At 36.9% G+C, this 22,689-nt stretch overlaps 1 protein-coding gene across 9 annotated transcripts in view; it reads right to left on the reverse strand.

Annotated features, from left to right (window-relative positions):
- Nucleotides 1-12,526: 12,526 nt before the first annotated feature.
- The window catches only part of SPATA7 (spermatogenesis associated 7), a 62,007-nt gene continuing 51,844 nt past the window's right edge, over nucleotides 12,527-22,689 (reverse strand). For all 9 annotated transcript variants that reach the window (XM_030802435.1, XM_030802433.1, XM_030802432.1 and 6 more), the window contains 5 exons: nucleotides 21,517-21,632; nucleotides 19,756-19,809; nucleotides 17,769-17,846; nucleotides 13,389-13,443; nucleotides 12,527-13,149 (listed from right to left, as the gene is read on the reverse strand). In XM_030802435.1, the coding sequence (XP_030658295.1) occupies nucleotides 12,565-13,149; nucleotides 13,389-13,443; nucleotides 17,769-17,846; nucleotides 19,756-19,809; nucleotides 21,517-21,632 (888 nt within the window). In that variant the 3' untranslated portion in view covers nucleotides 12,527-12,564. The remainder of the gene's footprint in view (nucleotides 13,150-13,388; nucleotides 13,444-17,768; nucleotides 17,847-19,755; nucleotides 19,810-21,516; nucleotides 21,633-22,689) is intronic.

Below are 22,689 nucleotides of genomic sequence, written 5' to 3' on the forward strand. Positions count from 1 at the left end.
GGAATATACCAGGAAAGCCAAGAGAATTCAGCAGAGAAAAGGAGATGGATTGCTGCTGTAGGCTCTGTGGGACAGCAGAGGAACTCCAAAAAAAAAGGACATAATCTCTTGGGAGCTCTATGGCCCCGCCTGCAGTGTGATTTTCCCTATAATACCACAGCTGATGCACTCTCGAAAGCGCCACCTCCTGGCTGGAAGCCAACCAACACAAAACCAGTGTACTTAACAAAAATACAACCAAGGACCCTCACAGGGTCCACTTCACTCTCCTGCTACCTCCACTTGAGCAGGTGCTGGTATCCATGGCTGAAAGACCTGAAGATGAATCACATCTCAGGACTCTTTGCAGACACTCCCCAGTACCAGCCCAGAGCCTGGTAGCTCTGCTGGGTGACTAGATCCAGAAGAGAAATAACAATCATTGCAATTTGGCTCTCAGGACATGCCATCCGTAGGGAAAAGGGGAGAGCACCACAGCAAAGGAGCATCCCGTGGGACAAAAGAATCTGAACAGCTGCCCTTGAGTCCCAGATCTTCCCTCACATACTCTACCCAAATGAGAAGGAACGAGAAAAACAATTCTGGTAATACGACAAAACAAGCTTCTTTAACACCCCAAAAGATCACACTAGCTCACCAACAGTGAATCCAAACCAAGACAAAATCTCTAAACTGCCAGAAAAAAGAATTCAGAAGGTCAACTATTAAGTCAATCAAGGAGGCACCAGAGAAAGGTGAAGTCTAACTTAAAGAAATAAAAAAAACTGATATAGGGCCAGGTGTAGTAGCTCACGCCTGTAACCCCAACACTTTGGGAGGCTGAAGCGGGTGTATCACTTGAGGTCAGGAGATCGAGATCAGCCTGGCCAACATGGCAAAACCCTGCCTCTACTAAAAATACAAAAATTAGCTGGGCATGGTGGTGGGCGCCTGTAATCCCAGCTACTGGGGAGGCTGAGGCAGTAGAATTGCTTGAACCTAGGGAGGCAGAGGTTGCAGTGAGCCGAGATTGTGCCACTGCACTCCAGCCTGGGTGACAGAGCAAGACTCCTTCTCAAAGAAAAAAAAAAAAAAGATATAGGATATGAATGAAAAAATCTCCAGTGAAATAGCATAAGTAAAAAACAATCACGGCCGGGAGTGGTGTCTCACGCCTGCAATCCCAGCAGTTTGGCAGGCTCAGGCAGGTGGATCATCTGAGGTCAGGAGTTCAAAACCAGCCTGGCCAATGTGGTGAACCCTGTCTCTACTAAAAATACAAAAATTAACCAGCTGTGGTGGCACACGCCTGTAATCCCAGCTACTCGGGAGGCTGAGACAGGAGATTTGCTTGAACTCAGGAGGCAGAGGTTGCAGGTAGCCAAGATTGTGCCATTGCACTCCGGCCTGGGTGACAAGAGTGAATCTCCATCTCAAAACAAAACAAAAACAAAACATAAAGCACAACTTCTAGAAATGAAGAACACACTTACAGAAATGTAAAATGCAAAATGCATTGGAAGGTCTCAGCAATAGAATTGAACAAGTGGGAGAAAGAAACTTCACAAGGAATGGTACCAGTTCCTCCTTGTACCTCTGGTAGAATTCGGCTGTGAATCCATCAGGTCCTGGACTCTTTTTGGTTGGTAAGCTATTGATTATTGCCACAATTTCAGAGCCTGTTATTGGTCTATTCAGAGATTCAACTTCTTCCTGGTTTAGTCTTGGGAGGGTGTATTTGTCGAGGAATTTATCCATTTCTTCTAGATTTTCTAGTTTATTTGCTTAGAGGTGTTTGTAGTATTCTCTGATGGTAGATTGTATTTCTGTGGGATCGGTGGTGATAACCCCTTTTTCATTTTTTATTGCATCTATTTGATTCTTCTCTCTTTTCTTCTTTAGTAGTCTTGCTAGCAGTCTATCAATTTTGTTGATCTTTTCAAGAAACCAGCTCCTGGATTCATTAATTTTTTGAAGGGTTTTTTGTGTCTCTATTTCCTTCAGTTCTGCTCTGATTTTAGTTATTTCTAGCCTTCTGCTAGCTTTTGAATGTGTTTGCTCTTGCTTTTCTAGTTCTTTTAATTGTAATGTTAGGGTGTCAATTTTGGATCTTTCTGCTTTCTCTTCTGGGCATTTAGTGCTATAAATTTCCCTCTACACACTGCTTTGAACGTGTCCCAGAGATTCTGGTATGTTGTGTCTTTGTTCTCGTTGGTTTCAAAGAACATCTTTATTTCTGCCTTCATTTCGTTATGTACCCAGTAGTCATTCAGGAGCAGGTTGTTCAGTTTCCATGTAGTTGAGCGGTTTTGAGTGAGTTTCTTAATCCTGAGTTCTAGTTTGATTGCACTGTGGTCTGAGAGACAGTTTGTTATAATTTCTGTTCTTTTACATTTGCTGAGGAGAGCTTTACTTCCAACTATGTGGTCAATTTTGGAATAAGGGCAATGTGGTGCTGAGAAGTATGTATATTCTGTTGATTTGGGGTGGAGAGTTCTGTAGATGTCTATTAGGTCCACTTTGTGCAGTGCTGAGTTCAATTCCTGGATATCCTTGTTAACTTTCTGTCTCGTTGATCTGTCTAATGTTGACAGTGGGGTGTTAAAATCTCCCATTATTATTGTGTGGGAGTTTAAGTCCCTTTGTAGGTCACTCAGGACTTGCTTTATGAATCTGGGTGCTCCTGTATTGGGTGCATATATATTTAGGATAGTTATCTCTTCTTGTTGAATTGATCCCTTTACCATTATGTAATGGCCTTCTTTGTCTCTTTTGATCCTTGTTGGTTTAAAGTCTATTTTATCAGAGACTAGGATTGCAACCCCTGCCTTTTTGTTTTCCATTCCTTCTGAAACTATTCCAATCGACAGAAAAAGAGGGAATCCTCCCTAACACATTTTATGAGGCCAGCATCATCCTGATACCAAAGCCTGGCAGAGACATAACCAAAAAAGAGAATTTTAGACCAATATCCTTGATGAACATTGATGCAAAAATCCTCAATAAAATACTGGCAAACTGAATCCAGCAGCACATCAAAAAGCTTATCCACCATGATCAAGTGGGCTTCATCCCTAGGATGCAAGGCTGGTTCAACATACGCAAATCAATAAATGTAATCCAGCATATAAACAGAACCAAAGACAAAAACCACATGATTATCTCAATAGATGCAGAAAAGGCCTTTGACAAAATTCAACAACCCTTCATGCTAAAAACTCTCAATAAATTAGGTATTGATGGGACATATCTCAAAATAATAAGAGCTATCTATGACAAACCCACAGCCAATATCATACTGAAAGGGCAAACTGGAAGCATTCCCTTTGAAAACTGGCACAAGACAGGGATGCCCTCTCTCACCACTCCTATTCAACATAGTGCTGGAAGTTCTGGCCAGGGCAATCAGGCAGGAGAAGGAAATAAAGGGTATTCAATTAGGAAAAGAGGAAGTCAAATTGTCCCTGTTTGCAGATGACATGATTGTATATCTAGAAAACCCCATTGTCTCAGTTCAAAATCTCCTTAAGCTGATTAGCAACTTCAGCAAAGTCTCAGGATACAAAATCAATGTACAAAAATCACAAGCATTCTTGTACACCAATCACAGACAGAGAGCCAAATCATGAGTGAACTCCCATTCACAATTGCTTCAAAGAGAATAAAATACCTAGGAATCCAACTTACAAGGGATGTGAAGGACCTCTTCAAGGAGAACTACAAACCACTGCTCAATGAAATAAAAGAGGATACAAACAAATGGAAGAACATTCCATGCACATGGGTTGGAAGAATCAATATTGTGAAAATGGCCATACTGCCCAAGGTAATTTATAGATTCAATGTCATCCCCATCAAGCTACCAATGACTTTCTTCACAGAATTGGAAAAAACTACTTTAAAGCTCATATGGAACCAAAAAAGAGCCCACATTGCCAAGTCAATCCTAAGCCAAAAGAACAAAGCTGGAGGCATCACGCTACCTGACTTCAAACTATAGTACAAGGCTACAGTAACCAAAACAGCATGGTATTGGTACCACAACAGAGACATAGATCAATGGAACAGAACAGAGCCCTCAGAAATAATGCCACATATCTACAACTATCTGATCTTTGACCAACCTGACAAAAACAAGAAATGGCGAAAGGATTCCCTATTTAATAAATGGTGCTGGGAAAACTGGCTAGCCATATGTAGAAAGCTGAAACTGGATCCCTTTCTTACACCGTATACAAAAATTAATTCAAGATGGATTAAAGACTTACATGTTAGACCTAAAACCATTAAAATCCTACAAGAAAACCTAGGCAATACCATTCAGGACATAGGCATGGGCAAGGATTTCATGTCTAAAACACCAAAAGCAATGGCAACAAAAGCCAAAATTGACAAATGGGATCTAATTAAACTAAAGAGCTTCTGCACAGCAAAAGAAACTACCATCAGAGTGAACAGGCAACCTACAGAATGGGAGAAAATTTTCGCAACCTACTCATCTGACAAAGGGCTAATATCCAGAATCTACAATGAACTCAAACAAACTTACAAGAAAAAAACAACCCCATCAAAAAGTGGGCAAAGGACATGAACAGACACTTCTCAAAAGAAGACATTTATGCAGCCAAAAAACATATGAAAAAATGCTCATCATCACTGGCCATCAGAGAAATGCAAATCAAAACCACAGTGAGATACCATCTCACACCAGTTAGAATGGCCATCATTAAAAAGTCAGGAAACAACAGGTGCTGGAGAGGATGTGGAGAAATAGGAACACTTTTACACTGTTGCTGGAACTGTAAACTAGTTCAACCATTGTGGAAGTCAGTGTGGCGATTCCTCAGGGATCTAGAACTAGAAATACCATTTGACCCAGCCATCCCATTACTGGGTATATACCCAAAGGACTATAAATCATGCTGCTATAAAGACACATGCACACGTATGTTTATTGCAGCACTATTCACAACAGCAAAGACTTGGAACCAACCCAAATGTCCAACAATGACAGACTGGATTAAGAAAATGTGGTACCTATACACCATGGAATACTATGCAGCCATAAAAAATGATGAGTTCATGTCCTTTGTAGGGACATGGATGAAGCTGGAAAACATCATTCTCAGTAAACTATCGCAAGGACAAAAAACCAAACACCGCATGTTCTCACTCATAGGTGGGAACTGAACAATGAGAACTCATGGACACAGGAAGGGGAACATCACACTCCGGGGACTGTTGTGGGATGGGGGGAGGGACAGCATTAGGAGATATACCTAAAGCTAAATGACGAGTTAATGGGTGCAGCAAAACAACATGGCACATGGATACATATGTAACAAACCTGCACATTGTGCACATGTACCCTAAAACCTAAAGTATAATAATAAAAAAAAAGAAAAAAAAAAAAAAAAGAAACTTCACAGCTCAAAGACAAGGCTTTCAAATTAGCCCAATCTGACAAAGACAAAGAAGAAATAATTTTTTTAAATTATCAAAACCTCCAAGAAGTTTGGGATTATGTTAAATGACCACACGTAAGAATAATTGGTGTTCCTGAGGAAGAAGAGAAATCTAAGTTTGGAAAACATATTTGAGGGAATAATTGAAGAAAAGTTCCTCAGCTCTGCTAGAGATCTAGACATCCACATACAAGAAGTTCAAAGAACACCTGGGAAATTCATTGCCAAAAGTTCATTGCCTAGGCACATAGTCATCAGGTTATCTGAAGTCAAGAAAAAGGAAAGACTCTTAAGAGCTATGAGGCAAAAGCATCAGGTAACCTATAAAAGATAAGGTATCAGATTAACAGCAGATTTCTCAGCAGAAACCCTAGGGATTGGGGTCCCATCTTTAGCTTCCTTAAACAAAGCAAATGTCGGCCAAGAACTTTGTATCCAGCAAAATTAAGCTTCATAAATTAAGGAAAGATATGGTCTTCTTCAAACAAACAAATGCCGAAAGAATTTGCCACTACCAAGCCAGCACTAAAAGAACTGCTAAAAGGAGCTCTAAATCTTAAATCCTCAAAATCATCAAAATAGAATATCCTTAAAGCATAAATCTCACAGGACCTATAATTTTTCATTGTAACACAATGAAAAAAAAAAAACTAAGATATTCAGGCAACAAATAGTACGATGAATAGAATAGTACCTCACATCTCAGTACTAACGTTGAATGTAAATGGCCTAAATGCTCCACCTAAAAGATACAAAATGGCAGAATGGATAAGAATTCACCAACCAGGTATATTCTATCTTCAAGAGACCCACCTGACACAAAAAGAATCATATAAACTTAGGTAAAGGGGTAGAATAGCTACTCCTGCTTGCTTTTGGTGTCCATTTGGATGGAATATCTTGAATGGAATAACTAGAAAACCTAGAGGAGATGGATAAATTCCTGGAAATATACAACCCTCCTACGTTAACCCAGGAAGAAACAGAAACTCTGAACAGGCCAATAACAAGCAGCAAGATTGAAATGGTAATTAAAAAGTTACCAACAAAATACCAATGGGATATTTGTTACCAATGGAGTATCTTTCCATGCAAATGGACAACAAAAGCAAGCAGGTGTAGCTATTCTTATATCACACAAACTTTAAAGCAACAGCAGTTAAAAATGACAAAGAGGGGTATTATATGATGATAAAACGACTCATCCAGCAGGAAAATATCACAATCCTAAATGTATATATGCACCTAACACTGGAGCTCCCAAATTTACAAAACAATTACTACTAGACCAAAAAAATGAGATAGATGGCAAGACAATAATAGTGGGGGACTTCAATACTCCACTGACAGCAGTAGACAGTTCATCAAGACAGAAAGTAAACAAAGAAACAATGGACTTAAACTGTACCCTAGAACAAATAAACCAAACAGATATTTACAGAACATTCTCCCCAAAAACTGCAGAGTATATATTCTATTAATCAGCACATGAAACATTCTCCAAGATAGACCATATACAATAGGCCACAAAACAAGTCTCAACACATTTTAAAAAAGAAAAATCATACCAAGTACTCTCACAGACCACAGTAGAATAAAATTAGAAATCAACTGCAAAAGGAACGCTCAAAACCATGCCAATAAATGGAAATTCAATAACCTGCTCCTGAATGATCATTGGGTCAACAATGAAATCAAGATGGAAATTAAAAAATTCTTCGAACTGAATGATAACAGTGACACAAACTATCAGAACCTCTGGAATACAGCAAAGACAGAACTAAGAGGAAAGTTCATAGTATTAAATGCCTACATCATGAAGTCTGAAAGAGCACAAATAGACAATCTAAGGTCACACCTCAAGGAGTTAGAGAAACAAGAATCAACCAAACCCAAACCCAGCAGAAGTAAAGAACTAAGATCAGAGCAGAATTAAATGAAATTGAAACAAACAAACAAAAAGAAACAATATAAAAGATAAATGAAACAAAAAGCTGGGTCTTTGAAAAGATAAATGAAACTGATAGACCATTAGTGAGATTAACGAAGAAAAGAGAGAAGAGCCAAAGAAACTCAATTAGAAATAAGCAGGACATATTACAACCGATACCACAGAAACAAAAAAGATGATTCAAGTCTACTATGAACAGCTCTACATGCATAAACTAGAAAACCTAGAGGAGATGGATACATTCCTGGAAATATACAACCCTCCCAGATTAAACAGGAAGAAATAGAAAACTCTGAACGGACCAATAACGAGCAGTGAGATTGAAATGGTAATTTAAAAATTACCAACAAAAATAGGCTGGGCACAGTGGCTCACGCCTGTAATCCCAACACTTTGGGAGGCCGAGGCAGGTGGATCACGAGGTCAGGAGTTCAAGACCAGCCTGGCCAACATGGTGAAACCCTGTCTCTACTAAAAATACAAAAATTAGCTGGGCGCAGTGGCAGGCACCTGTAATTCCAGCTACTTGGGAGGCTGAGGCAGGAGAGTCGCTTGAACCTAAGAGGCAGAGGTTGCAGCAGTGAGCTGAGATCGCACCACTGCACTCCAGCCTAGGCGACAGAGCGAGACTCTGTCTCAGAAAAAAAAAAAAAAAATTACTAACAAAAAAAAAATTCCAGGACCAGATGGATTCACAGCTGAATTCTATCAGACATTCAAAGAAGAATTGGTACCAATCCTATTGACACTATTCCAAAAGATAAAGAGGGAATCCTCCCTAAATCATTCTATGAAGCCAGTATCACCCTAATAGCAAAAACCATGAAAGGACATATCAAAAAAACAAAACTGCGGACCAATATCCCTGATGAACACAGATGCAAAAGTCCTCAACGAAATCCTAGCTAACCAAATCCAACAGCATATCAAAAAGATAATCCATCACGATCAAGTGGGTTTCATACCAGGGCTGCAGGGATGGTTTAACATCTGAAAATCAATAAATGTGATATACCACATAAACAGAATTAAAAACAAAAATCACATGATCATCTGAATAGACCAGATAAAGCATTTGACAAAATCCAGCATCCCTTTATGATTAAAACCCTCAGCAAAATCAGCATAGAAGGAACATACCTTTTATGCTGGAGTTTGAGACAGCCTGGCCAACATGGCCCACATGGTGAAACCCCGTCTCTACTAAAACTACAAACTGCAAAACTAAAACTACAAAAATTAGCTGGGCATGGTGGCAGGTGCCTGTAATCTCAGCTACTTGGGAGGCTGAGGTAGGAGAGTCGCTTGAACCCAGGAGGCAGAAGTTGCAGTGAGCCCAGATCGCGCCACTGCACTCCAGCCTGGGTGACAGAGTGAGACTCTGCCTCAAAAAAAAAAAAAAAAAAAAGGCATATAGACCAAAGGAATGGAATAGACAACCCAGAAATGAAGCCAAATATTTGCAGTCAACTGACTGTCAACAAAGCTATTCAACAAATGGTGCTGGGACAATTGGTAAGCCACATGTAGAAGAATGAAACTCGATCCTCATCTCTCACCTTATGGAAAAATCAACTCAAGATGGATCAAAGACTTAAATCTAAGACTTGAAACTATAAAAATTCTAGAATATAACATCAGAAAAACCCTTCTAGACACTGGCTTAGGCAGTGTTCATGACCAAGAACCCAAAAGCAAAGGCAACAAAAACAGAGATAAACAGATGAAACTTAGGTAAACTAAAATGATTCTGCACAGCAAAAGAAATAATCAGTAAACAGACAACCCACAGAGTGGGAGAAAATCTTTGCAATCTATACATCTGACAAAGGACTAATATCCTGAATCTATAAGTAACTCAAACAAATCAGCAAGAAACAAAAAACAATCCCATCAACAATGGGCTAAGGACATGAATAGACAATTCTCAAAAGAAGATATACAAATGGCCAATAAACATATGAAAAAATGTTCAACATCACTAATTATCAAGGAACTGCAAATCAAAACCACAATGCGATACCACCTTACTCTTCCAAGAATGGCCATAATCAAAAAATAAAAAAAAAAGTAGATATTGGTGTGGATGTGGTGAAAAGGGAACACTTTTACATTGTTAGTGGGAATGTAAACTAGTGCAACCACTATGGAAAACAGTGTGGAGATTCCTTAAAGAACTAAAAGTAGATCTACCATTTGATCCAGCAGTCCCACTCCTGGGTATCTACCCAGAGGAAAAGAAGTCATTATACAAAAAAGATAACTTGCACACACATGTTTATAGTAGTACAATTCACAATTGCAAAAATATGGAACCAGCCCATATGCCCATCGATCAACAAGTAGATAATGAAAATGTGATGTGTGTATATATATACACACACACACAATTGAATACTACTCAGCCATAAAAAGGAATGAAATAATGGCATTTGCAGCAACCTAGATGGAATTGGAGACCATTATTCTAAGTGAAGTAACTCAGGAATGGAAAACCAAACATTGTATGTTCTCACTCATAAGTGGGAGCTAAGCTATGAGGATGCAAAGGCATAAGAATAATACAATGGACTTTGGGGGCTGAGGAGAAAGTGTAGGAGTGGAGTGAAGGATAAAAGACTACACATTGGGTACAATGTACACTGCTTAGGTGCTGGGTGCACCAAAATCTCAGAAGTCACCAATGAAGAACTTATTCATGTAACCAAACATCACCTGTTCCCAAAATCCCACTGAAATAAAAAATAAATAGCAAAAAAAAAGTAGCAGCAGCCTGTATTTAATTATCATGCAAGCTCATTTAATTCTTGTACTCTATGATAAAGGCTCTGTAATTACCCCCATCCAAGATATGAGAAAACACACACAGGCTCAGTAACCCAGCTCAAAGTCAAAGCTCAAAAGGAATCAAATCCTGGCAACCTGGCTCAGAAGACACACTTGCATTCATCATGCCTCTCAGCCTCAGTTGATGGGCTGTGTGAGAAGGAAGAGGGGAAGATATAAAGATGTTTCTTGATGCTGTAACAAGATGTCTTAGGGATAAAAAAAAAAGATGCTGCTAGAAGAGTTTAAGTGCTGTTTCCCAAACTTACCAGCCACATCCTACCTTCATACTATAATACTTTTGCCACATTCAAGAACCATTTTTAATATTTCTTTAAATCAACTCACCTTTTAAAACTTAAAGGGAAACTAAAGGATAACAACAAATTGTCCTAATAGGTATCCAAGTTAGGATGGGTCATGGTGCCAGAGACAAGAAGCTGTACCCAGAGTTAGAGCATGAAGAAGACTGAATGTCAAATAGGGCAGGTCTGGGGCTTGGACCAAAGTGTTGGAGAACAGCAGCCAGGAGATAGTTTCTGAGAATCTATCAGATGGTAAGATAGATGGTAGCTCCAGCCAAGAAAGGAAAATTTGGGCCAGGCCAGTAGGTCTGGGGTAGTTACATGGGGAATGGGAAGAGGGGGTTTGTGAAAGAGTGAGGCTGGGACTGAAGAAAGGAACCCTGGGGCTGAGGAACAACAGAACCCAAGAAGCAAATAGAGGGGTAAAGATCTAACAGATGGGGAGACCCAGGCTGGGAACCAAGAATAGAGCCAAGGTTATTTCAGGAGGTTTAAGAGGACTGCAAGAGGGGATAGACGGTGTTGCTTACAGGGTTAAAGGGAAGACGTCCAGAGGTGAGGGCTGAGGGGCAGGTGTGCCAAAGAAGGGTTGCAGCAGGGTGAGTTGGGGATTCTGACAGTGGAGGTGAGAAGTGGGTTGGGTGCTCAGTCCCACCATACTGTGCTTTGCAGGTTGTACCTGTGTCTTATCCTGAAGACAGTGGTGATGGTCAGCATCCCATGAATGAGATGGACGTGTCATCCACATACCACTAAAATCAACTCTCAGCTCTCCTGTGGTAAGTACCACCCTTTGGGAAACACTGCTGTGGCCAAAGGATGATAAAAGCCCGAGTTAAAGAACAGGATACTTGGAAGTCACTGTTAAGTTTTTAGAAGAATACCTGGGTTGGATTTTTTAAAATATAAAATTAAAATATAGCTTATAAAAACAAAACGGGTTATTGTTTTTATCCTCCACAGTATCTAGGCATGAAACTTTGTACATAACAGGCACACAAATATTCAATTATATTATTGTAAATAGTTGAAAAGGTATAATTAGAGATGAATCTGCTGGACCATGTTCTAATAGTAAGGGTCTCATTCACGAGCTACAAGGGTAGGGGAGGGCTTCAGACAGGTCTGACTAAATGTTTGCACTCACAACAAGAGACAACATCTCAGCCAGCTGACAGAATTCCCTGGGTCACTGACAACTGAAAGGTCCTTGAGGCTTTAGATATTGCAAGAAAGTGAGAAAAACGAAATTAAAGATATTGCAGACAAGGTCCAATGCTTCAAGACACACATCAGATCATAAACCATTTCCCATAGCCTACAAAACCGCTTATGTCTGGGTAAAATATGTTCCTCTGAAAATATGGGTAAAATATGTTTTCCTCTGAAAAGTGATTTTAGAAATTGTGGCCAGCAGGTCCTCAGATGACCCCAGTGATTCCTGTGTTCTGGCATTCACACCCTTGTATATATTCCCAACCCTTAAGTGTGGGCAAGACCCATGACTTGCTTCTAATCAAAAGAACACAGCAAAGGTGATAGAAAGTCACTCCTGTGATTATGTTACATTATGTAAGACTCCATCTTGTTAGCAGAATCTCTCTAGTTTTCCTGATATCCTTAAAAAAGCAAGCAGCCATGTTATAACTTCCCTAAGGAAAGGGCCAAGTGGCAGAAAACTACAGGCAGCCTCTAGCCACTGGTCAGCAAGACAACAAAGCCCTCAAATCTGTAACTGCAAGGAAGATAATTCTGCCAACAAGCCTCTCTAAATGAAAACACAGCCCCAGCCACTGCCTTGATTTTGGGGTAGCCTTGTGAGACCCAGGGCAGAGGACCCAACTAAGCTGTGCCTACACTCCTGATCCACAGAAACTGTGGGATAAATAATAAATGTGTGGCATGTTAGGCCGCTAGGTTTCTGGTAACTTATTATTGCAGTACAGAAAACTAATACAGAAATCTTATACATACATTTTAAAAAAGAAAGAAAAGTAATATTGAGTTACTGGCCATTTGAGGTATTTATTAATGAAGATTAAACATCCAAAGGGCAGTCCTCAATGCTCATTTCCATGATTTTAAGAGTTGATAACTCCATATCATGATTATTGTCGCCTTTGACACTGGAGAACTGAATAGATTGGGAGAGTGATGTGTTAAGACCACATAATCCATTTGAAATCTCAACCTTTTCAGGGTCACTATCACCTTCAATGACCTTCACAGAAGTTTCCTGATCTGTTAAACTGTCTGAAATACTTAGATTATTTTCATCCGAAGTTGAAGGTTCAAGATTCATTTCATCATTCACCTGTTGAATTATAACCCCTTCTGAATGCTTTGATTTATAAACAGGCAAGAAAAATTCAGTTGGTGAAGAGAATATCTCGTTCTCATCCTTTGGTGCCGACAATAACACATCCAAAGCCTTTTGGTATTGTTGACGTTCCTGCTGAATTGTTACTTCACTTTCGTTTTTTAATTCATTTGGTTCTGAATTCCCAGCCTTTGCAAAATCAAATAAATTCAACATATCAACATCATTTTGCTTTACCGAGTTTTCCTCCGATGTGCAGCCTAAGTCTACTTTCAGGACATGCAGCAGGTGGCGCATTTTTTCCTAGGATTAAGAAAACATAAGACTAATTACATTAATTGAGTCAACGTAAATTTTGACTGCAGTGCTGAAAATCTCACAGGATTAATACTTTTCCTTTCACTTCTCCCACCACCACCCTCAAAAAAGTTCAAGGGAAAAAAAAAGCACTTGCTTTTAATATATTGTTTGAAGGTATGAAAAAACCGTAAAATTATTTTTACATTATAATTTTTCTAATGAAGTTATAAGGAAAGACAAACCTCCTCCAAATGTTTATTTTGTTTTATATGTCGCTCGAACAGTCGTTCTAAAAACCTACAAATGATAAACAAAAATGTTAATGTCTCAAAATCAGAAAATCATCTAAATATAAACTAGCCATGTAACACTGAAACTACAAAGGTTGCAAAATGTTTTTCAGATTTTTCTTTTTCTCTGTAAAGCTGAAAACTAATCCTTTCCTGTTCTAAGTTCTTCCGTTATGCATTTGCTTCATGTTACATGTTTCTGAAAGACTGTATGCTACTTTTATTTCTTTGAATAAAATTCTCCTTTTTCTCACCCCACCACCAAAAAGCTGTTTTTCTCTCACAGACATATGCAAACACCCAAAGCCTCTCTACCCCGATCTTTACACACACACACACACACACACACACAACCAAACCCTAAAGAAAAACCTCTTACAGAGATATTTTATAATCCTTCCTAAATTATACTTTTAAAAAATTCCTATATTAAAGTATAAACACTGATGAACAAAATGGAAAAGGACACCAAAAAAAAAAAAGGAAAAATATTCCAAATTCATGGATTGGAAGAATCAATATTGTTAAAATGTCCACACCACCCAAAGCAATCTACAGAGTCAATGCAATCCCTATCAAAATACCAGTGACATTATTCACAGAAATAGAAAAAAAAATCCTAAAATGTACATGAAACCACAAAAGACCCAGAATAGCCAAAGCTATCCTAAGTAAAAAGAACAAAACTGGTGGAATCATATTACCTGACTTCAAATTATACTACAGAGCTATAGTAACCAAAACAGCATGGTCAGGCATAAAAACAGACACAGACCAATGGAACAGAATAGAGAACTCAGAAACAAATCCACACACCTACAGTGAACTCATTTTTGACAAAGGTGCCAAGGACATACATACACTGGGGAAAAGGCAATCTCTTCAATAAATGGTAATGGGAAAACTGGATACCCAGATGCAAAAGAATGAAACTAGACCCCTATCTCTCACCACATACAAAAATCAAATCAAAATAGATTAAAGGCTTAAATATAAGTTCTGAAACTATGGAACTACTAAATGAAAACATTGAGGGAAAATCTCTAGGACACTGGTCTGGCAAAGACTTCTTGAGTAATATCCCACAAGCACAGGCAACCAAAGCAAACATGGACAAATGGGATCACAAGTTAAAAAGCTTCCACACAGCAAAGGATATAACCAACAAAGTGAAGAGACAATCCACAGAATGGGAGAAAATATTTGCAAACTACCCCTCTGACAAGGAATTAATAACCAGAATATATAAGGAGCTCAAACAACTATTTACTATTAGATTTATAGGGAGAAATCTAATAATCCAATCAAAAAATGGGCAAAAGATTTGAATAGACAATTCTCAAAAGACATACGAATTGTAAACAGGAATATGAAAAGGTGTTCCACATCACTGATCATCAGAGAAATGCAAATCAAAACTACAGTGAGATACCATCTCACTCCAGTTAAAATGGCTTATATGCAAAAACAAGCAATAATAAATGCTGGTGAGGATGTGGAGAAAAGGGAATCCTTGCATACTGTTGGTAAGAATGTAAACTATTAGTTCAGCCACTATGGGGAACAGTTTGGAGATTCCTCAAAAAACTAGAAATTGAGCTACCATATGTTCCAGCAATCCCAAAAGGAAGTAAGTCAGGATATCGAAGAGATATCTGCACTCTTATGTTTGTTGTAGCTCTGTTCATGACAGCTAAGATTTGGAAATAACCTAAGTGTCCATTAACAAATGAATGGATAAAAAATGTAGTACATATACACCATGGAGTACTATTCAGCCATTAAAAAAGTGAGATCCTGTCATCTGCAACAATATGGATGGGACTGGAGATCATTATATTAAGTGAAATGATCCTGGCACAGAAAGACAAACATTGCATGCTTCCACGTATTTGTGGGATCTAAAAATCAAAACAATTGAACTCACAGACATAGAGAGTAGAAGGATGGTTAACAGAGGCTGGGAAGGGTAGTAGAGGGCTGCAGGGGAAGTCGGGTAGTTAATGGGTACAAAAACATAAGATGAATAAGACCATTTGATAGCACAACAGGGTGACTACAGTCAATAATAACTTAATTGTACATTTAAAATAAAGAATGTAATCTGATCGTTTGTAGCTCAAAGGATAAATGCTTGAGAGGATGGATACCCCATTCTCCGTGACGTTCTTATTTCACAATGCTTGCCTGTATCAAAACATCTCATGTACCCCTTAAATATACATACCTACTGTGTACTTCACAAAATTTAAAAAAAATAATAAAAAAATTTAAAAACTCCCACTGATGGTAAATCCACATAATAATTTAAAAGTTATCACCTATTAATTTCCATTAAGTGCTACTGTGCTAGTCATAATAATCATTTTAGCTCTAATTCTGACCAATGTAGGGAGGGAAAGATAGTGTAAAAACCATTTTAAAGATGAGAAAGCCACATCTCTAAGATGATAATTTCCTCTCCCCTGAGGTCAAAAGCCTTTAGGAGAATTTAACCCAGATGTGTCTGGCTCCACAGAATTTCTTCATTCTAAAACACCATGCTCACCTCTCTACCACAGGAATGTATCAACAGTTTTTTAAAAAACAACTAATTTCCTTTGTTATCATTTGCTAGCATCAGTGAAGTTATGAGCCAACCTCAGGGTTAGTAGTTCTGAATTATTTCACAATTTTTTTTAAAACCCAAGAAATCTGTATTCTACTTTTTACAACTATTGTTAACATTTTAGAATATTCACTACTAGGCATTTTTTCTATGCATTTGTATTTCTTTACCAAATTGTAATTCAACAATACATACTATTTGGGTATCTACCTTGTTTTTTCTTTTTTCTTTTTCTTTTTTTTTTTTTTCTGAGACAGAGTCTCACTCTGTTGCCCAGGCTGGAGTGCAGTGGCACGATCTCAGCTCACTGCAACCTCCGCCTTGTGGGGTTCAAGCGATTCTCCTGCCTCAGCCTCCCGAGTAGCTGGGACTACAGGCACGCACCACCACGCCCAGCTAATTTTTGTATTTTTAGTAGAGATGGGGTTTCACCATATTGGCCAGGCTGGTGTTGAACTCCTGACCTTGTGATCCGCCCACCTTAGCCTCCCAAAGTTCTGGGATTACTGGCGTGAGCCACAGCGCCCAGCCCTATTTTGTTTTTTCTAATCAACGACATATATCTTTAACATCTTTCTATATCTGTAAATTCACTTCAACATCATTTTTAATCCCTAAAGAGACCTCACATTTCATATATATTCCACAGTTTATTCAATCAAATATTTACCATTAAACATTTAGGTTGATTCTGGTTTTTGGTACGATTATAAAAATACTGTAATAAACAGTCTTATAAACTTGAGAAAAACATAAAATTTTAAGCATAAATACGTATGATTTTGTAAGTGTACTTTTTTTCTTGTGGTGGCAAAAACCAACAAAACTTATCATCTTAACCATTTTTAAGTGCACGATTGAGCAGTGTTAAATATATTCATATTGTGATACAGATTGCCAAAACTTTTCATTATGTATCCTGAAACTCTTTACCCATATTATGCAAGTATTATTAACCAACTTTTTAAAATGAAAGAGGTCAACAGAATTAATGCCAAAAATCTTAGGTCTTTTTGATATGTCTTTTTATACCAATAATGAAAATGTTTGCTTTAATTTTTTAAAAAACTTGATGTAGAGGATAGAAATAATTTATTAGAAATGTCTATGCTTGGCATATTATTATGACAGAGAAAGCAAGTAGTATACATAATAGGGTCCTAGGTTACATAACATAAAGTAGAGCTCAGTGCTCAATGAATCTTAGATACATAAATGTTCAAGCCAAATTCAGGACACACAGTTTCCTTAAGCTATGCAATAGCTAATCTGGTTTTGCAAACTTTCCATTTAACTTACGGTGTGCAAACCTAACTCTTAATTTGTTCTCATTTTACTAGATCTAATACTAATAATGGTTGCACCAAAAATGCTTACTTTTCATTCTCATGACAATTTTAGATAGTAAAATGGGATTATGGAGCTTTGCAAATAAGTGATAAAGATCTTCCTTCACTAGTCACTTATAACACAAGGGATATAATATTAAAATCAATAAAAGCTCTATTTTTTAATTCTCCCAAGTGGTGAACTTCCCCTAGAGTATAAATTAAACATTCCTTACAACTTGCTATCAATTATAATAATAAGTTTCCAAGAAAGCAATATATTTTTTCATTTCCCAATATGGGAAAATAACTTTAAAATTTTAACATCATATGAAGAAATATGAAGAATATTTAATGTACTCCTGAATTGCCATAACACAATTAAAAAAAACTAACCTGTTTGAAAATAAACCTAGTTTCAAAATTTCATCTGTTATATCTTCAATGAAACTCAGATACAACAGTTCTTCTTCACTGTAAAAGGAAGGCAATATACAGCATAAAAATTATTCCTTACTTATTCTGAAAACTGTAAGAAACATTAGTACCTAATTAGAAATATCTATCTCTACCATTACCAATGTACTTCTGTCTCATATTACTAAGGGGAATATTACAAAACAAACATGTCTACCTTCTCAAATTATGCAAGGATAAATATTTACTAAAGATGATGACCTAACGGAGTAAAATTTCACAGATACCTGCAACATCCATAGCAGTAAAAAAACAAGCAGAATCAAACAACACAAAAAGAAAGCAACGAAGGACAAGGGGCAATCAAATGCAATCCACTGGGAGCAAGCACTCCCGAGGAATGTTTTAAATTTCCTCTTGCTCCTGACCAGGTCCAGCAGCAGAGGTGCAAGTCGCTCTGCAAAGCATTTGCAAGAAGGAAGAGGAAAGTTGTCCAGAGAAGCAGGAGCTTCAACTAAGAAGTCCTCTCCTAGCCCTAGGCCAGCATCTTGTTTTAAGGTTGAAAAAATTTACTAAGCAGAAAAATTTATTTTTTCTCTCAAAACGTTTGGAGACAAAAAATTCTCATAGGAAAATTTGTGAACATAAATATTGTGGTAATTTTTAACTACTTGAACACACTTCCCTATTATATTTTAGTAGCTATTACAAGAAAATTAGGATATTATTGTACATTTGATTTTAATTAGCTGAAATTAGCGAATGAATACCAAATGTAAGTAGCAAGTAACTAAATTACTGAATAAGCAAATATAAAGGAAGAGTGAATAAGCAAATCAAATAATAGAGTTAAATGTTTAATAAAAAGTTACACTTTCAAACTGATTCACAGGGTCTTGCTTATTTAAAAACAGCATATTTGAAAATAAATAAAATTTTATAAATTATTTTCCCTAAAAAAAGTAACTTAATTAAAACAACATTAAAATCTACAAGTAAAAAATATCTGCAAAGAACTGCTGAGGTTAGAAACCTCTGGAAAGAGTATCCTGAACTATTAAAAGTCTGCATTTCTCTAAAACTCTTATTATTTTATTATTTTTACTTATAAAATAAATAAGAATCATGGATACTAATTATTAAAAAGTATCAGGTATTAACTTAGGGACAAATTTCTACTAGAGATAAAAATGACATGATTGATAATTATTCCAGAAAGTTGTTATTATTTCTCAAATAAATTTGAGAAAATTATTCAGGTCATTTTCTCAAATTTAGTATGTATTATACGATTGATATCCCAAAGCTGGTTGTAAGAGAGATTAGTGTTCACAGATGAATGGATAAAGAAAATGTATATATACACCATGAAATACTATTCAGCCGTAAAGACAAATAAAAACATGTCACTTGTGGCAACATGTTTCTTTGGAACATGGATGGATGCTGGTGAAATAAGCCAGCAACAGAAAGTTAAACATCGCATGCTCTCACTCATATGTGGAAGCTAAAAACAGTTGATTTCATAGAAGTAGAAAGTAGAACAGAGGGTACTGGAGGCTGGGAAGGGTAGACAGGAATGAGGGACAAGGTGAGATTTGTTACAAGATACAAAATTATAGCTAGATAGAAGGAGTAAGTTCTAGTGTTCTATACCATTATAGGATGACTACCATGGTTAACAATAATACATAGTTTCAAATAGCTAGAAGAAGGATACTCAATGTTTCCAACACAAAGAAATGATAAAATGTTTGAGATGATGGATATGCTAATTAAACTGTTCTAATCACTGTACAGTATATGTATCAAAACATCACTAGGTACTCCACGAATAGGTACATTTATTACTTGCCAGTTTTAAAAAAAGAGATTATTGTTCAATCCTGAATTATTTAATAATGGTTTCTATGATTCTTAATCCTTGATTCCACTATGCAAAACGAAGAGGTAAAAAAGATCTTACTCAGAGTAGATTTTACTAGTTGAAGGGGGCTTCAGGGAATACTGACACATTGCCCTAGAAAGAGGAAGTTAAAGTAGTTGAGCAAAACAGTGGTTGGCATACGATAAAACCTCAATAACATTGTATATTAGTATGGACTGAATATCCCTTATCTTAGATGCTTGGAACCAGAAGTGTTTCAGATTTTGGATTTTGGAATATTTCCATTATATACTTAGTAATTGAGCATCTCAATCCAAAAATCTGAAATCCAAAATGCTCCAATGAGCATTTCCTTTGGGCATCATGTTGGATTTTGGAGTATTGCGAATTATGGGTTTTCAAATTTGGGATGCTCAACTTGTAATTACATGTTTCAGCAATTTTTAAAGCACTCTCATACCCATATGTAATTTAATCTTCTAAACAACCCAGTCAGGCATGTTGGCTGTGTATTATTTTTCCCATTTACTGATGAGTTCACCAAGGGTCAGAAAGGCTAAGTAACTTTCCAAGGTTAATGTTAGTAAGCAGCAAAGACAGGTTTTTAAACTACTTTTCTAGTTGTAAATTCACAATTCTTTTTAAAACTACACTATGGCACTTCTCTAGTATAGACAGTGACAATTTGACTAAGGTTAATGTATAGATAATGCTGGATATAGATACATTACTATGAAAATATTTTTAAAGCTGGTCATCATGATAAATTTTGTTATTATTCAGTTATGTTACCAATAATTAATTTGAAGCTAAATTTTATTCAGGTATACTCAATTATACTATTTTACTTTACTTCTTTTAGAAAGTATTAGAAAAGATTAGAAAAGTATTCCTTTCCTTAAGTCATTCTTAATATTCAGTGAAGACTGGCTCAAGAGCAGCTTATATTAATTAGTAAGTTATATGTGTTGAAACACCAAAAATTTCAAAGACAGGGAAGTTAACAATGAACTCTCCATGTCCTTAGCAGGTGAGATCTCCCTAGCAAAGGCCTGAGGGAGAAGGCAGAGCCTGAGGGGATTGTGTGTACTTCCCTAGTGGTCTGCTGCATAACACCTTATTCTTGCCCTCTTTTTAATCTCTACTCCTTCCTTTCTTCTACCCCATCCACCGGCATTTCATATCCATTCTCTGACACTGGAAATACATTTGACAACTGAAACTATCGAGGCATCTTTTAGGTTTTCTACTACCTGCTAATTAATGTATAATATTCCTTAATTACTCAACATGATGAGTAGTTTTTAAAGAGTGCCTCCATTGCAGTGAGCTCAGACTGCACCACTGCACTCCAGCCTAGACAACAGAGAGAGACTGTCTCATAAATAAATAAATACATAAATAAATAAATAGTGTCTTCATATAGCACAGATTGGTCAAGCACTGCGATATGATGAATATTCAAAATCACAGATTATGACTCCTCAAATGGTAAAGCTCTTCAGTACTATCTGTGGCATGTAAACTGGTTAGCATCACTGCCAGAGGACTTGTCTTGGGGAAAATCAGTTTTTTAATGAATAGTGATAATAAATAATACAAGTTGGTGTGGCTTTTTCCTTTACTAATGAATTAGCAAAATTAACTCATTTCAACTTTTACTAAGCACTTAAATTTGTAAAATTTCCTTGGTAAAACTAAAACTGTTATTGAATTACATAACACCAAAATAGATTAGAGCATGCAATTAAATAGTACTAATGCAGCAAATACTATATGTCTGTTATACAAGAAGGCAATTAAAGACAGTTGAAATTATTTCTCCTGTTAACTGTTTACCTTGGTGAGGAATGCTGAAGAGCATCATCCTTAATCTCATCCCATGTTGAGTCACGCCCTTGTAAAGGTAAAGGAGCTATTTTTTCTTTCGCATCATATGTCGCACAATTAGATGCCTGAGGATGCAATAAAAAAATCTTTATTTTTGCTTAAAAATACATTACGAAAGCAGAAATAGAACGTAGCAAATTTTAAGTGAACAGAGATATCCAGTAGAAAAAAATTACACAGTACGACAAAGAATATTTTAGAATAATTTTTCTATCCATCCAGCACTTTTTTCTTAAAGATAAAATGACTTATTTCTTGTATTTTAATGAGTGGCATTTAAATGACTTTAAGAAATTGCCACAAATAAACATATAAAGGGAAAAATGAAGCAAATTTTCAACTTTTAAGTAAGTTTGAGGGAACAAAATCTCATTATTCAGAAATTCAAATAGCTCATCTGTTTTAAATGCCAACATGTCAAATGTGTAGAAGCAGTGGTAGCGCTGGCAGCATGAACAATAATATTAACAAACAAAAATAATGGCAGCTTACTTCTATAGACTCCTTACTATGCACCACAAACTGTGCCAAGCATTTACTCACATCATTAGATTTAATCTTTACAATGACAATTTATGTATAGTGCTTTACAGTTTTAAAGGTGCTGTTAAAATGTGGATCTACTGCAGTTAATACTCTACTGGCTTCTTCAAGTCAAGTACTGATGGCACTGACTATGGAATATGGGGACACACATTTTCTTGCAGGATTGTAAATAAATATTTTTTCGTGTTTATGTAGTTATCTGCAGAGCTAACTCTTTCCAAAAATTTCAAGCTAGTAATAGCTGTCACTTATTAAGCCCTTACCAGGCTAGGCACTTTGCCTACATCATTTACTCCTCCTAATAATCCTGCAAGTTAAGTACAGTTTTTCTAGATGAGGAAATTCAGCTCTCAGAGGGTAAGTGATTTGTCCTTGGACCTTAAGTGGCAGGGCCCTATGTCAAACAGCGATTAATGGCTGAGATGGAAAACTACCACCTTCTACCCATTTTCAGAAGGGAAGGGGGAAGTTGAGTATGATTATATTTTATTCTTCTATCTCTGGATCTGTGTGTGACATTTTAATAGACAAACCATTTTTATAAACAACAAATTTAAGTCAGGACACAAGTGCAAG

Source organism: Nomascus leucogenys, chromosome 22a (genome assembly GCF_006542625.1).
Source record: "Nomascus leucogenys isolate Asia chromosome 22a, Asia_NLE_v1, whole genome shotgun sequence".
NCBI classification, from domain to species: Eukaryota; Metazoa; Chordata; class Mammalia; order Primates; family Hylobatidae; genus Nomascus; species Nomascus leucogenys.